Here is a 17567-nt window from a genome sequence, read left to right as displayed (position 1 = left end):
GGGGGAGGTTCAGGGTCAAACCAGCGTCTATGAAAACCCTTTATTCTAAACCTGTAGACAGGGACATGCCCATGAACAAACACATTCAAACACTCACACAACAAACTCCATTCCTCGTCTACGGGGGGGTCAGGCTGGTCCTGGACCAGTCCACATGTACCAGGTCGTGTCAAAAGGATGGAGGGTTGAAGTTTGTCAAGAGTCGTTTGCAGTGAATCCAAGCCGACTGTTTGACAGAGCAGCCTTTACAGACACATGAGAGACAACAGTGATACTGACATCTGCACAGAACAACCCAGAACCTGTGTGTCATGGTTGGATCAGTGTGTGAGTCCCTCTAGTGGATGTTGTGTAGTACTGTGTTGTCTTTGCTCCAGAGGTTTTTGTTCAGAGTTTTGCTGTTTCCTGTCACTGTGGGCCTCACAGCACAGTAGTACACAGCAGAGTCTGACACTGCAGCAGAGGAGATCTGCACTTGGACCTTTTCTCCATGTGCTTCCACAAACAGTCTATGGTTTGATGCATTTTTTGTTCCAAGGTGAAAGATTAGAAACTCAGGTGGTTTTCCTGGATATTGTCGATACCAGTAGAACTCATCACCTGGTGCCACTGTTTTCGAGTATTTATATGTGAGAGTAACAGAGTTTCCTTCTAAACTGGACTCTTCATTCTTGACTGGACTCAGTTCTTCACAGTCAACACCTGGAAAAGACAGAGTTCTGTTAATTCAACCTGAAATAAAGTCAATCAGTGAATCCTGTTTCAAAGCTGTTTAAATGTGACTGGTACAGAACCAAACATACGTGTTGTAATGGTTAGAATCAACCCATAAACCATCCAGTAATCCAGGTCCAGCATGTTGAATAAAGGGAATGTTCCTGGTTTGTAGATTGAACTGTGTTGAATAGATCAGTTGTTGTGTCTTGTGTAGTTCAGGATCAGATCAGCTCCTCCTCCTCCTCCTCCTCCTCCCCCTCTTCCTCCTCTTCAGTGTCTCCTCTGTTACTGGTCCAGTCTTTTTGTTCCTCCTATGTATGGATGGCTTTGGTTCAGATCTCCACATCTCTCCATCCTTCTGCTCTGAGCTCTTAGATGAGTTTGTCCAGTCCAAATCAGATGATGCTCTGACCTCCTTTACCGTTCCAAATCAAAGGCAAACCCAGCTGATTGGACCTGTGGAAATACTGGAGTGGAAGTGGCACAGGAAGTGACTTCAACATGAAACTGAATGTAGGGACTCCATTAATGGATCAACATTATCCTTTGTCCATAAAGGTCAGTGAAGGGGTGTCCATCTGTCCATGTCCAGGTGGATTTATTCCACTAATGCTGCTATATTGACCTTCATAATGTCTGACAGATGAGGACGGAATAGGACTCATGTTATGGAAATGTTCAACTGATAACCCACACACAAAAAGGAGGAGAGAAAGTTAGAGTTAAAATAAATAAATGCATTTATTGAGAAGTCAATCACAGAGAAACTCTGTAAGTGAAGTCTGATTAAACAAGAGAAAACTAAAGATTATAGAGAACCAAATCCAAACCCCTCAAACTATTATGTCATTCCTTACGTACATCATACCACCCCATACTACTCCTTCTCTGCTCCGTGAAGAGGTCATGATGACCTCTTCACTCTAACCTTACTTGGATCCTTTCTGGAGTGCAGGCGCCATCCTCTATCTACACATTCAGACATTTAGGTGTTTGGGTTTTAACTCAGGGCAAGAACTCCATTCCTGGGTTGGGGGTGTTACAGAGTGGTAAACATCCCACATAATGAATAATGACTCAGCATTAAAAGAAGATGTACTAACAGTATAAAATATAATGAGTATAAAATATAAAAGGTAAATTTTTCCCCCACACTTAACACACCTGATACCCTGAAGCCACCATCTACAGTTCCTGAATGAAATCAAGGTTTGGGACAGTATGTTGTGAGCAGAGGAACCTCATATTTAGACCCATTGATCATGGAACCTGAAAACCCATCAAATGAGTTGGTAATCAGTGACAGATCTGGGATGGAAATGTGTGGATCACTACCAAAGAACAAGATGTCATCTGCATAAAGCATCACTTTCTGTGACGTGGGTCTAACGCGTATGTCAGGGAAGTTGGGATCTCAGAGGATGGTGGCAGCTACTGGTTCTCCAGCCAAACTGAGGGTGGGGAGGCGGGGTCTCCCTGGTCACAGCTGTACACAAGCTACAGTTGGAGGAGATGAGTGCATTAGTAGCTTCTCCACAAATGTGTCCATGTGTGACTTGGTCATGGGAAGGTTGATGAGATGAGTTGGAGGTTTTGCCACTTCTCTGGGACAGGTGGAAGCACACAGAGTTTGAAAAACACCAACTCCTCAACAGAGGAAACCCAAAGCTACTGTAGAATAAGGCTGGGATCTGTGTGTTTAGTGTCATCAGCTGGTTTGGCACTGATGTGTGTTTGAGGAGAGTGTGACTCCTCCCACAGTGTTTGATTGGCAGCTGTAGCCACAGTGACTGTGATCAAACAGGAATGAGCAGAATCCATCTGATATGAAGCTGTGGGTTCAATCCCACTTCCCTCCTCTGTGCAGAGTAGTCAGATCTGTGTGATCAGGTTTTTGTACAGCCTCTTCTCCACTTTGGATCACTGTGTTTCTAGAGCACAGTAGTACAGAGCTGTGTCTGCCAGGGTTAGGACTGGGATGGTCAGCTGTGTGGTCTGGTCTGGTGTTTCAGATGTAAATCGGCCATCAGGGATATACTGAGATGGGGAATTCTGTGCTCTTTTCCAGAGGATGAACTGAGGAGGCTGAAGGTCAGAATGCTGCCTGTACCAGTGAAGGTAAATGTTGGAGGCAGAGCTCTGTGTCGCAGGTCAATGTAACAGATTTTCCTTCTGTTTCACTGACTTCAACTTCCCGTGGTCGGATACTTTTCACAGATATTGAACCTAAAAGGAGGAGATGAAGAACATTTGAATGTGAAATAATTTGGACAAATTTCAGCTTTCCAATACTGTCTAAAACCATGTCCAGATGTTGTGTTACCAAAGCCCAGAGCAGTGAGAAGAATCCACAGCCAATGTTCCATCTGTACGACAAGGTTGAAATCAACAGGACAAAGTGGCTGATGTTCAACATTCAGTGTGAGAACTGTTCTCTGCACAGCAGCAGTTATTATTGACTGAATGGTTGAACACAGTGCACAAGTCACGCAGCACCGACCTGATGATGTCGCCCTCTAGTGGATGTTGTGTAGTACTGTGTTGTCTTTGCTCCAGAGGTTTTTGTTCAGAGTTTTGCTGTTTCCTGTCACTGTGGGCCTCACAGCACAGTAGTACCCAGCAGAGTCTGACACATGAAGCTTCTGGATCTTCAGAGGAAATGAGGTCTGGTTGTTCTTGGCATCAAATCTGACGTCCTGGTACTCAGGAGCTTTAACTGTTTCTGATCCTGATTTGTGTTTATAAAGCATGTATCTGGGATAATCATTCACTTCCTTTTTGTACCAAAACAAAGTTGGATTAGTGCTGCTGGTCTCAAATGTACATTGTAGAGTCAGTGTGAGTCCTTGAACAGCAGTGACATCTCCTGTTGGCTGGGTCACTTTGTCTTCTCCTTTACACTCTGGGGAAGAACAGAAAATGAAGAGGAAGAGATGAATCAATACAGATGATTGATTCCAGTTGAACAGTCAGTAGGTTTCTAGAGTTACCTATCCAGAGAGTCAGAATCAGGATGTTTCTCAGCCAGTGTTTCATGTCTGCAGTGAGAGGGGAGGAGACAGACCAAGAACATTCACATCTTCTCATTTCTCTGTTTGTTTCTCTTCAGGCCTTCACATTGACTCCTCCCCTCAGATATTAGCCCCTCCCACCAGAATCATGATTGGAATGAGTCTGGTAAACTGACGTTTTCAGGGTCTAGGTTGACATTCTGTCTTTGTTCATGTGATTGTAGGTCACGTCCCAACAGCAGTGACTCAGTGTTCAACACTATTGTAGGAAGTCAGAAGGTCCTGGTTCAGGGTCCAGGTGGACCAGGGCCTTTCTCTGTGCAGTTTTCCTGTTTTCCTCTGGTTGACACTGGTTTCCTCAGTTGTCATATACTTTCCAATCCAACTTTATTTATGAAGCACTTTAAAACAACCACAGTGGACCAAAGTGCTGTACAGAAGAATAAAAGGCCAAGGAGAACAGGTGGGTTTTAAGAAGAGATTTAAAAACAGGCAAGGAGGAGGTCTGTCTGATGTACAGAGGCAGGTTGTTCCACAGTCTGGGACCAGAACCAGCAAAGGCCCCATCTCCTTGTAGCCTGCACGTTGTTTTAGGCCCCATCAGAAGCAGCTGATCAGCTGATCTCAGAGAGTGAGTGGGAGTGTATGTGTGAAGGAGCTCAGAGAGGTAGGGCGGTGCAAGACCATGGAGGGATTTTAAAAAAAAATAAAAGTATTTTAACATGGATTCTAAAATGGACAGGCAGCCAGTGGAGCGACGCTAAAACCGGAGAAATGTGCTCATATTTACAAGTGCCAGTTAAGAGACACTCAGCGGCATTTTGCACTCTTTGAAGACAAGTGATGGAAGACCCACTAATGCCCAAATACAAAGCATTACGATAGTCCAGCCAAGTGATGATGAAGGCGTGGATTACCATCTCAAAATGGTGCTTTGGGATAACTGGCTTCACTTTGGCTAACTGCCTTAAGTGAAAAAAGCTTGACTTCACAACTGCCTTTAAATGACTATGAAGTTTAAAGTCAGGGTCCATTTTCATACCCAGGTTTTTGATAACTGGCTTGTTGTACTGAGCCAAATAGCCCAGATCTATTGGGGAGACTCCAGTTGAACCACCAAACACCATAACCTCAGTCTTATCTTCATTGAAATATAAAAAATTACAAGCCGTCCACGCCTTAATGTCATGGAGACAATGAAGCAGTGGTCTGACAGTGGAAGGGTTCTTTTTTAGAGGCATATAAATTTGACTATCGTGCATACAAACGAAATACCATGTTTCCTCAGTAAGTAACCTAGTGGGAGTAGATGTAGGGAAAAAAGTAAAGGACCCAAAACCAAACCTTACACCATATAAGACAGGGGAAGGAGAGGACATAGCATCACCAAGGCTGACACAAAATGTCCTGTCAGTAAGGTTAGAGCTGTGCCTCTGAAGCCCACCCACCCAGTGCTCCAGAACATCTTTCAGGATTTCATGATCCACGGTATCAAAGGCTGCAGATAAAACAAGAAGCAAAAGAACAACACAATCCCCAGAGTCAGTGGCTAATAAAATATCATTAAAAACTGTCAGAAGAGCTGATTCTGTACTATGTAGTGTTTTTAAACCAGACTGAAAAGTCTCTAAAATACTGTGCTCCTTCAGAAAGGCAAGTAGTTGAATATAAACCATCTTTTCCAGAACCTTTGAGAGAAAAGGCAGTTTGGAAATGGGCCTGTAATTAGAACACACTGAGGGATCTAGATCTGTTTTTTTAACTAGTGGTTGAACTACAGCATGTTTGAAGTTTTCTGGGACTTTACCAGAGGCCAAACTGCTGTTAATGACAGTGAGAATGGATGGACCTACAGTGGCAAAGACCTCCTTAAGAAACGGGGAGGGATGGAATCATTTGAAGAACCTGTGGACTTCAGAAGACCAACAGCCTCTTTTAAAAGGCACAGAGTCACAGACTCAAACTGATCAAACACAGCGGAGCAGGTGACAGGGACTGAAGGATCACAACCAGGTGGTGAGATCTAAGCCCTGGTCAGGGTGACGTTGTCACTAAAATAGTGAAGAAAGTTTTCACAGGCAACAAGGGATGTCTTCATAAAGTGCAGGGCTTTAAGAACAGAGTTAACAGTCTCAAATAAAACATGGGGGTTGTGTTAGTTTTTCAGAATAATGTCCGACAGGTGTTTTCTCTTAGCATCTTTCACAGCAGTTTGATAATGGTGCCAGCAGTCCTTCATCATTTCAAAGAAAATCTGGAGTTTATCTTTTTTGCACTTGAGTTCTGTCCTTCTGCACTCACGTCTGAAAGCTCAAATGGTTTCATTCAGCCAGGGTTCAGTTTTAGTTTTAATCACCTTGGTTTAAAATGGTGCCACTGATACACCATATATTCATGGTTATTTGTCCTTTCAATGGTCTGGACCAAAGTACTGTTTGTGTCTGGAGTTGGTCAGTAGCTCAGCACCACTAATGGAGTAGGATGGTTCAATGAGGACAATCAAAGTCTACGTGGACAGGAAAGGTGAAGGTGGTACTTTGGTCAGACTGTGTTAGAATACAAGAGATTTAATGTCATTGTACAATGTTATACAATGAAACTGGGTAGAGCTTACCCTCTTCAGTGCAAAATAAATAAAACTAAGAATAGCAATAAATCAGACATACAATAAAACTGTCGAGTCAGTAAAACATTCATTCAAATCCACAGTTCAGACACTTTGCTCTCACATACTTTTATTGCACAGAATTATAGAACATACAGTCTGACCCATGGGCCTCCCTTAGGCTTTTAACAGTCTGATTGTTCAAGGATACAAACTGTTTTTTAGCCTGTTCGTCTGACTTTTGATGCTTTGATTGGTGGTGGTGGGAGGGGCTGTTGGTGCACATGTGGTTTATCACCGTGACAGTGAATGAATAATGGATCCATTGTATGTGTGATAGGCTAAGTACAAAGGCTGAACCCAAAAGCAAGACCACAAAAATCCAGTAAGGTTTAGTGTTTTTATTAAACACCTTAACAGGGGTAAAAATACAACACAGAGATAATACAACTTCTGTGAAGCCACCGGATCCGGGGAAAAACGTCTGGGCTGCGGGTGAATACGGCAGACGACCAGCTTGGCCGAGCCGGGAAAACCCCAACGGAATCCCCACTAGGGACAGACAGAGGGTGGTCAAAAAACAAGCCAGGTCATACACGGAAAAGCAGTCTGAATCAGTGGTCGAAGGACGAAAACGGGTCAAACACGGCAGACAAACGAACGGGATCCAAAAACGCTGGTGAGTGAGCACAACAAGTTGTAGAACACAAACTGGCAAACAAACAGGGGAAGACACAGGGTTTAAATACACAAGAGGACGGGAAGACAATTGGACACAGGTGGAGACAATCAGGGAGGAGCCAGGTAATCAGCACAGGTGGACACAATCAGGGAAAGGAAGTAAAGACATCAGACATGACACATGAGGGAAACTTAACAAAATAAAACAGGAAATGACAAACAAAACAGAAAAGACAGACAAATCCAGACACAGTCTGGAAGCCGACATGACAGTATGTGTTCATAGAAAAGCGCTCCATAAATCTAATCCAAATAGTAATGTTTTCAACAGGTGACAAGTAAGACTTTCATGATGTTGACGACATGTTTGAGTGAAACACACAGATAGATGGTGTGAACTACAGCACTGAAATACTCTGTCAGTGCAGTTTGGTCCAATCTAGTGATTTCAGACCTTTGGTAGAGCCTAGATCGTACACAGTAGAAGATATTCAGGTCAACTGCACTTCAACTTTGGGGACGTGGGACAGTGGTTCTTTCAACATTCTACTGTATGAGATCCAGATCAGGGCAGATATCTGACATGGGTTCCAATGCACTTGACGCTGCTTTACAGGTCAAATATTCCACTGTTTCTGAGATCCAGTCCCAAAAACACGACCATGAACCTGTCACTGATTTAAAACTAAAAAACTATCAACTCCTTCAATTTACACCTGTTTGAGCTACCTGTAAACTTTTGGATGATCCCACCAAACATTTTCAAACACATTTTCTCCTGATAGGAATTTATTTAAAGGGGTAAGAGACTGAAGAACCAACCCTTAAAAATAAGGACCACCCTATTGTGCACAGTCTGGATACACTAATGCTTTAGTGTCTGTCATATTGATGTTCATGTTCCTGAGTGTTTTATATGATATTTTCTCTTGTTATTTGGATCTAGCCGAGAACTACCTCTAAGAAACATTTAGTTATGTGCACATAATGACAATAAACATTCTGGAATCTGGAATGATGAACAGGAAAAGACTGACATTAGTCTGTGAACAAACTTCAGCTGTAAGGAGGAAACAGAGGAGAGAACAGACTCACTGGGTGGATTCTACTAAACTGGGACAGCATTTGTTGTGTTTTCCTCTGAAGGTGAACAGTGTGTGAGTCCCTCTAGTGGATGTTGTGTAGTACTGTGTTGTCTTTGCTCCAGAGGTTTTTGTTCAGAGTTTTGCTGTTTCCTGTCACTGTGGGCCTCACAGCACAGTAGTACACAGCAGAGTCTGACACTGCAGCAGAGGAGATCTGCACTTGGACCTTTTCTCCATGTGCTTCCACAAACAGTCTATGGTTTGATGCATTTTGTGTTCCAAGGTGAAGGATCAGAAACTCAGGTGGTTTTCCTGGATACTGTCGATACCAGAAGAAATAATCATTGATTGTCACTGTTTTCGAGTATTTATATGTGAGAGTAACAGAGTTTCCTTCTAAACTGGACTCTTCATTCTTGACTGGACTCAGTTCTTCACAGTCGACACCTGGAAAAGACAGTTTTGTTAATTCAACCTGGAATAAAGTCAATCAGTGAATCCTGTTTCAAAGCTGTTTAAATGTGACTGGTACAGAACCAAACATACGTGTTGTAATGGTTAGAATCAACCCATAAACCATCCAGTAATCCAGGTCCAGCATGTTGAATAAAGGGAATGTTCCTGGTTTGTAGATTGAACTGTGTTGAACAGATCACTTGTTGTGTCTTGTGTAGTTCAGGATCAGATCAGCTCCTCCCTCAATTATTCACCAAGAGGCAACGACCAGTCAACAGGCTCTTCAACCAAACTCATTTACTACGTTCTCTTTCATTCCTCAGATTGTGCAGAAAATAATTTCCTGTCAGTTGACTTCATTCTTAGATGAGTACAGGATGTTGGAGGTGTTCCAGTCTGCCTTTCAAACCCTCATAGTACTGAGTCGGTATTGTTGAGGGTTCTCAATGACTTTGTTTCCTCCTCAGACTGTGGTCACTTTGTGGTTGCAGAAGAACTTACTAAACCCACCAGGAAGACCAATTATAAGTGGAAACGAGTCAGTTACAGAGCCGGCATCTAAATTTTTTGATTTCCACATTAAGCCATTTGTAAGTGAATTGCCCTCTTCTATTCAAGACAGTACACATGTTCTAAATAAGATCAGAGACCTAAAAAACATTGGATCATCACTCCTGGTTACTATGGATGTGGAAGCATTATATACTAACATTGCTCACAATGAGAACCTAGAAGCTCTATCATTTTTCCTGGAAAAGAGACAACCTGAGTTGCTTCCCCTTGCTGCCTTCATCTCGCTACTCACAGAATGGACTTTAAATAATAATGTATTTTTGTTTCAGAACCAGTTCTATAAACAGAAAAAGGGTACAGCAATGGGAGCATGTTTTGCACCCAACTACGCCAACCTATTCATGGGATTCTGGGAAGAAAAGTTTGTGTACTCAAGCCTTAATGTTTACAGAGAGAAAAATATTTTTTGGGGCAGATACATTGATGACATTCTTCTACTCTGGTATGGGTCTGAGACAGAACTTTTACAATTTCACTCATATCTGAATAGCACTACTAAGAATTTGAAACTCAGCCTTGATTGTTCCCACTCTGAAATCCACTTTTTTGACCTCAAAATCTCAAAAGATGAGCATGGTGATTTACACACATCCATATTCAGAAAGCCTACTGACTGTAACACCATACTAAGGACAGTTTCCACCCATCTTGGATGATTCAAAATATACCCTTTGGTCAGTTTCAAAGGCTCAAAAGAATCTGTGACTCTGAAGCAGATTTTGAAAGACATGCTCAAGATTTGAGTACCAGGTTTAAGAGAAGACGTTACAAATATAACACTATTGATTAAGCATATAATAAAGCAAAAAAGCTTACAAGAGAACAACTTTTGGTTACTAAGCAAGAAACACAAGATTCTAATCAAATTTATTTTGTAACACAGTATGGGAATCAGGCTAATGCAATTAAACAAATCATAAAAAGAAACTGGGAAATTTTGAGAAGTGACAGCTTCCTTAGATAGGTTCTCCCAGATGCTCCCACTGTCAGCTTCAGACGAGCCCCCACCCTTAATGATAAATTGGTGAAGAGTCATCTAACTACAGCTCCCCCAAAAACATGGCTTAGTACAGCAGCAAGAAATCACAAATGTGGCAATTGCAATCATTGTGATAATATGATCAATGCCAATCATTTCACAGACGTCACTGCAGGTTGCAGATATGATATTAAATCATTCATAAATTGCAACACTACGTTTGTTGTGAACAGACTGGAATGCCCGTGTGGCCGGTTTTACATTGGGAGAACAAAACGCAAACTGAAAATACGATTAGCTGAGCATAAACATGCCATCAGGACAGGTAACCCCCAATGTCCTATGGCTCTACATTACGAGGAGACCAACCACAGCAGCTGTAATACCTTGAAGATCTTGGGCATAGAACATATAGCCAGCTCAGTAAGGGGAGGAGACAGGTTGAAGCTTCAAGCACATGAAGCTTCTCGATCTTCAGAGGAAACAAGGTCTGGTTGATCTCGGCGTCAAATCTGTCATCCTGGAACTCGGGAGCTTTATACGTTTCTGATCCTGATCTAAGTCTATGTAACATGTATCTGGGATAATCATTCACGTCCTGTTTGTACCAGTACAGATATGCATTAGTGTTACTGGTCTCAAATGTACATTGTAGAGTCAGTGTGAGTCCTTGAACAGCAGTGACATCTCCTGTTGGCTGGGTCACTTTGTCTTCTCCTTTACACTCTGGGGAAGAACAGAACATGCAGAGGAAGAGATGAATCAATACAGATGATTGATTCCAGCTGAACAGTCAGTAGGTTTCTAGAGTTACCTATCCAGAGAGTCAGAATCAGGATGTTTCTCAGCCAGTGTTTCATGTCTGCAGTGAGAGGGGAGGAGACAGACCAAGAACATTCACATCTTCTCAATCCTCTGTTTGTTTCTCCTCAAGTCTTCACATAGACTCCTCCCCTCAGGTATTAGCCCCTCCCACCAGAGTCATGATTGGACAAGTGGAGTAAACTGACGTTGTTATCAGGGTCTAGGTTGACATTCTGTCTTTGTTCATGTGATTGTACTGTAGGTCACGTCCCAACAGCAGTGACTCAGTGTTCAACACTATTGTAGGAAGTCAGAAGGTCCTGGTTCAGGGTCCAGGTGGACCAGGGCCTTTCTCTGTGCAGTTTTCCTGTTTTCCTCTGGTTGACACTGGTTTCCTCTGTTGTCATATTGATGGTTGTTTGTCCTTTCAATGGTCTGGACCAAGGTACTGTTTGTGTCTGGAGTTGGTCAGTAGCTCAGCACCACTAATGGAGTAGGATGGTTCAATGAGGACAATCAAAGTCTACGTGAACAGGAAAGGTGAAGGTGGTACTTTGGTCAGACTATGTTAGAATACAAGAGATTTAATGTCATTGTACAATGTTATACAATGAAACTGGATAGAGCTTACCCTCTTCAGTGCAAAATAAATAAGATGATGAATAGCAATAAATCAAACATCCAGTAAAACTGGTGAGTCAATAAAACGTTCATTAAAATCCACAGTTAAGACACTTTAGTCAGACATACTTTTATTGCACAGAATTAGGGAGTATATAGACCAGGGGTGGCCAACCCTGGTCGTGGAGAGCCACAATCCAGCATGTTTTAGATGTTTCCCTCTTCCAGCACACCTGTTTGTCATTATCAGGCTTCTGCAGAGCTTGATCAAAGGCTTATCATTGGAATCAGGTCTGTTGGAAGAGGGATACATCTAAAACATGCTGGATTGTGGCCATCCAGGACCAGGGTTGGCCACCCCTGGTATAGACTGACTCCCTTAGGCATTTAACGGTCTGATTGTCCAAGGATACAAACTGTTTTTTAGCCCTTTTTTCCAACTTTTGATACTTCTGTACCTCCTGTTGAAGGAAGTAGGTTAAGCTGACATTCAGCGGGGTGGGTCCTGTCACCAGTGGTTTTACTGCCCCTGCTGAGACAGCCAGAGCTGCCCATGTCATCCAGTGGGGTAAGGGGGCAGACGCTGATCTGCTCCCCAGTCCTTATCACCCCCTGCAGGGCTTTCTTATCCACAGCCGTGAAGCCAGTGGACCACACCGTGATGCAGTACACCAGCACACTTTCTATTGGACTGCGATAGACAGATCTGAGGACTTTACCTTCCACATGGTTTTTCCACAGAACCCTGAGGAAGTGAAGCCTCTGCTGGACCTCTGGAACCACTGCTGATGCGTTACAGGACCAAGTGAGATCAGAGATATGTACGCCTAGGAATGGATGATACTGTTCTGTTGTGGAGCACAGACTCACTGGGTGGATTCTTCTAAACTGGGACAGCATTTGTTGTGCTTTCCTCTGAAGGTGAACAGTGTGTGAGTCCCTCTTGTGGATGTTGTGTAACACTTTGTTGTCTTTGCTCCAGAGGTTTTTGTTCAGAGTTTTGCTGTTTCCTGTCACTGTGGGCCTCACAGCACAGTAGTACACAGCAGAGTCTGACACTGCAGCAGAGGAGATGCTCATAGAGATGAGGTTTTTCTCCACATTAATCTTCAGTCCAGAAACATTTTCAATTCCAATAGTTCCTGAGGGTGAGTGTGAGATTAGAAACTCAGGTGGTTTTCCTGGATATTGTCGATACCAGAAGAAATCATCACCCGACATCATTTTAGAGTATTTATATGTGAGAGTAACAGAGTTTCCTTCTAAACTGGACTCTTCATTCTTGACTGGACTCAGATCTTCACAGTCAACACCTGAAGGAACAAACATCTGTGTTAGACTGAATTTGATCACAAACAAACATTATCAAGTGAAAGATTGGAATTTCCACTGAATCCTGTTGTTCTTTACCTCTGAGAACAACCAGTAGATGGAGATAAACCATCCAGTAATCCAGGTCCAGCATGTTGAATAAAGGGAATGTTCCTGGTTTGTAGATTGAACTGTGTTGAATAGATCAGTTGTTGTGTCTTGTGTAGTTCAGAATCAGATCAGCTCCTCCCTCAGTTATTAACCAAGTGGTAGTGAGGGTGGTGAGTGGAGGACGTGGTGGTGAGGATGATGAAGATGATGAGGTAGAGGAGGGGTTGAGTTGAGCTCTTGGGTTCAGTTGTGTGTCATCAGCGTAACAGTGAAAACCGACGCCATGACAGCTGATGACATGGCTGAGTTGCAGCATGTATAGGATGAAGAGGAGTGGGACCCGGACAGACCCCTGAGGGACACCACAGGTGACCAGGGCTGTTGAGGACTCGGCATTACCCAGGCTGATACACTCAGTCCTACCAGAGACAGGAGGTGAACCAGTCCATAGTGGTGTGACAGAGACCAGTATCAGTGTGGAGGCGGTTGAGGAGGATGTGGTGGTTGACGGTGTAAAAGGTCACAGTGAGGCTGAGGAGAATGAGCAGGGGAAGGAGAACCAGCATCTGCAGACATACCAAGGTCATTGGTGACCCTGACTAGTGCAATTTCTGAGAACGGAAACCAGAATGGAACGTTTCATAGAGGGAGTGAAGTTGTTTTGGTCTTGTAGTTGTGAGTCAGCAGCTTTTTTGGAACACCTTGGAAATGAATGGGAGATGGGCCGGTAGGTGGAGAGGAGACCAGCGTCCAGATGAGGTTTCATCAGGAGAGCTTTAATGACCAAGGACAAGTTGGGGGGACAGACCAAGGACAGTTTTCCTGTTTTCCTCTGGTTGACACTGGTTTCCTCTGTTGTCATATTCATAGTTATTTGTCCTTTCAATGGTCTGGACCAAGGTACTGTTTGTGTCTGGAGTTGGTCAGTAGCTCAGCACCACTAATGGAGTAGGATGGTTCAATGAGGACAATCAAAGTCTACGTGGACAGGAAAGGTGAAGGTGGTACTTTGGTGAGACTGTGTTCTTTTGTGGAGAGCAGACTCACTGGGTGGATTCTTCTAAACTGGGACAGCATTTGTTGTGTTTTCCTCTGAAGGTGAACAGTGTGTGAGTCCCTCTAGTGGATGTTGTGTAGTACTGTGTTGTCTTTGCTCCAGAGGTTTTTGTTCAGAGTTTTGCTGTTTCCTGTCACTGTGGGCTGCAGAGCACAGTAGTACACAGCAGAGTCTGACACTGCAGCAGAGGAGATGCTCATAGAGATGAGGTTTTTCTCCACATTAATCTTCAGTCCAGAAACATTTTCAATTCCTTTTGATCCTGAGGGTGAGTGTGAGATGAGGAGCTCTGGTGGTTTTCCTGGATATTGTCGATACCAGAAGAAATAATCATTTGATGTCATTTTGGGGTATTTATATGTGAGAGTAACAGAGTTTCCTTCTAAACTGGACTCTTCATTCTTGACTGGACTCAGATCTTCACAGTCGACACCTGAAGGAACGAACATCTGTGTTAGACTGAGTTTCATCACAAACAAACATTATCAAGTGAAACATTGGAATTCAACTGAATCCTGCTGTTCTTTACCTGTGAGAACAACCAGTAGATGGAGATAAACCATCCAGTAATCCAGGTCCAGCATGTTGAATAAAGGGAATGTTCCTGGTTTGTAGATTGAACTGTGTTGAATAGATCAGTTGTTGTGTCTTGTGTAGTTCAGGATCAGATCAGCTCCTCCCTCAATTACTCACCAAGAGGTAGTGAGGATGGTGAGTGGAGGAAGGGGTGATGATGATGATCATGATGATGAAAATGTTGAGGTAGAGGAGGGGTTGAGTTGAGCTCTTTGGTTCAGGTTAGATAAATCTCCTACCTTCATCGTCATCAGTCACTCATCCATATAGTTATGATAATGTTTATTATATAGTTCCATAGATGTTCTAGTTCAGTTATCGGTGCATCAACTGCATTCGTGTGTCTCCCCCTACTTTCCCCCTCTCCCCCTCTCCGCCAATCTCTCTCCATCTCCATCGCTCTCTCTTTTCTCCTCCTTTACTGTCTCTCTTTAACCCCAACTGGTCAAGGCAGACATCCATCCTCCAGGAGTCTTGGTCTGCTTGAGGACTCTACCTGTTAAAGGGAAGTTTTTCCTCGCCACTGTCAGCAGTCACAAGTGGAGGACAGGAGGATTCTGTTGGGTTTCTGTAAACTGGCTTAGAGTCTGGTTTTGACCAACTCTATATGTAAAGTGTCATGAGATAACATTTGTCATGATTTCGTGCTGTGTAAATAAATTTGATTTGATTAGATAAATAAATGATAAATAAGTTCAGACCACATTAAAATAAGCCAGAACCCAAGAATTAAAACAAAGCAAAGTTCATCAAGGCTTATTTCAAAGACAAACATCCGCAGGAACACAGTTGTTCCTGTAGCGCCTGGTCCTAGATTTGGACACTTTGAACTTCCGTTCAGATGGTCGGAGCTGGAACTCACTGACCTTTGGATGTGTTTAGCTGAAGGTCCAGTCTGTATGGGGGCCTGCTGGAGTCTACTGAAACTAAGATGAAGTTTAGAACCAACTCTATCTGGGGGGAGGTTCAGGGTCAAACCAGCATCTACGACCACCCTTTATTCTAAACCTGTAGACAGGGGTATGCCCATGAACAAACGCATTCAAACACTCACACAACAAACTCCATTCCTTGTCTATGGGGGTCAGGCTGGTCCTGGACCAGTCCACATGTACCAGGTCGTGTCAAAAGGATGGAAGGTTGAAGTTTGTCAAGAGTCGTTTGCAGTGAATCCAAGCCGACTGTTTGACAGAGCAGCCTTTACAGACACATGAGAGACAACAGTGATACTGACATCTGCACAGAACAACCCAGAACCTGTGTGTCATGGTTGGATCAGTGTGTGAGTCCCTCTAGTGGATGTTGTGTAGTACTGTGTTGTCTTTGCTCCAGAGGTTTTTGTTCAGAGTTTTGCTGTTTCCTGTCACTGTGGGCTGCAGAGCACAGTAGTACACAGCAGAGTCTGACACATGAAGCTTCTGGATCTTCAGAGGAAATGAGGTCTGGTTGATCTCAGCATCAAATCTGTCGTCCTGGAACTCAGGAGCTTTAACTGTTTTTGATCCAAATGTGTTTTTCTGTAACATGTATCTGGGATAATCATTCACTTCCTGTTTGTACCAAAACAAAGTTGGATTATTGCTGCTGGTCTCAAATGTACATTGTAGAGTCAGTGTGAGTCCTTGAACAGCAGTGACATCTCCTGTTGGCTGGGTCACTTTGTCTTCTCCTTTACACTCTGGGGAAGAACAGAACATTCAGAGGAAGAGATGAATCAATACAGATGATTGATTCCAGTTGAACAGTCAGTAGGTTTCTCGAGTTACCTATCCAGAGAGTCAGAATCAGGATGTTTCTCAGCCAGTGTTTCATGTCTGCAGTGAGAGGGGAGGAGACAGACCAAGAACATTCACATCTTCTCAATTCTCTGTTTGTTTCTCCTCAAATCTTCACAGTGACTCCTCCCCTCAGGTATTAGCCCCTCCCACCAGAGTCCTGATTGGACAAGGGGAGTAAACTGACGTTGTTATCAGGGTCTAGGTTGACATTCTGTCTTTTTTTCATGTGATTGTAGGTCACGTCCACACAGCAGTGAGTCAGTGTTCAACACTATTGCAGGAAGTCAGAAGGTCCTGGTTCAGAGTCCAGGTGGACCAGGGCCTTTCTCTGTGCAGTTTTCCTGTTTTCCTCTGGTTGACACTGGTTTCCTCTGTTGTCATATTCATGGTTATTTATCCTTTCAATGGTCTGGACCAAGGTGCAGATGGATAGATAGATAGATAGATAGATAGATACCTTATTAATCTTGCGGGAAATTCAAGTATTCAGCAGCTTTGCATACAGCACAAGAACACAAAAAAACCAAACAGACCAAAACACAACAATGGGTTTGTAGCCAGGCTGACATTAAGGTTAGTATATATACTGTAAAAGACACTTGCTAAAGAACTACTCTAAAAGGGCTTCTGTACAGTACTGTAAATAAAGACTTCTGGTTGTATTTACACATTTCAGGACATTGATATAAAGTGAAACAGTGATTTAAGTGTAACAATTATGTAAGTGTTTTACGGTGATTTGAAAAGTGGGTGTAGTTCAACTACATAAGGTGCTCTCATTGGATCAGTCCTAATGTGGTCATGACTTAGACCCAGACCCCCCTGACCACTCAGTGATGAGTTTTCCAGTCTGATGTTCAGGGGGAAGACAGAGTTCCTGAGCCTGTTAGCAGAGCAGGTCACAGACAGCAGCCTGGAGCTGAACACACTCCTCTGTCTGATCACTGTCCTGTGCAGAGGATGCTGGGGGTTGTCCATGATGGACACAGTCTTCTTCAGGGTCCTTCTCTCTGCTGCTGATACCAGTCAGACCAACTCTGTTCCCACCACTGAGCCATCTCTCCTCACCAGTCTGTCCAGATGTGCAACGTCCCTTTTTGTAATGCTGATTTCCCAACAGACAACAGCATAAAAGAGAACACTGGACATGACCGACTGGTAAAACATCAGCAGCAGTTTCTTGCAGATGTTGAAGGACCCCA

At 43.3% G+C, this 17567-nt stretch overlaps 4 gene segments (V, D, J or C); all 4 read right to left on the bottom strand.

Moving 5' to 3' along the window:
- Nucleotides 1-213: 213 nt before the first annotated feature.
- On the bottom strand, nt 214-882 carry LOC115437244 (T cell receptor alpha variable 4-like). The segment is given in 2 exon segments: nt 214-702; nt 804-882. Coding segments are annotated over 2 exon segments (420 nt in total).
- A 2216-nt stretch (nt 883-3098) lies between these two features.
- LOC115437240 (T-cell receptor alpha chain V region CTL-F3-like) lies at nt 3099-3788 on the bottom strand. The segment is given in 2 exon segments: nt 3099-3619; nt 3708-3788. Coding segments are annotated over 2 exon segments (432 nt in total).
- A 9409-nt stretch (nt 3789-13197) lies between these two features.
- Nucleotides 13198-14686, bottom strand: LOC115437464 (T cell receptor alpha variable 3-like). The segment is given in 4 exon segments: nt 13198-13306; nt 13378-13520; nt 14140-14444; nt 14541-14686. Coding segments are annotated over 4 exon segments (612 nt in total).
- A 1110-nt stretch (nt 14687-15796) lies between these two features.
- On the bottom strand, nt 15797-16434 carry LOC115437238 (T-cell receptor alpha chain V region CTL-F3-like). The segment is given in 2 exon segments: nt 15797-16265; nt 16354-16434. Coding segments are annotated over 2 exon segments (432 nt in total).
- Nucleotides 16435-17567: the final 1133 nt, after the last annotated feature.

Source organism: Sphaeramia orbicularis, chromosome 17 (genome assembly GCF_902148855.1).
Source record: "Sphaeramia orbicularis chromosome 17, fSphaOr1.1, whole genome shotgun sequence".
Taxonomy (NCBI): Eukaryota; Metazoa; Chordata; class Actinopteri; order Kurtiformes; family Apogonidae; genus Sphaeramia; species Sphaeramia orbicularis.
Note: the sequence above shows the minus strand (reverse complement) of the source record. Positions and strands in the feature narration are given on the sequence as shown.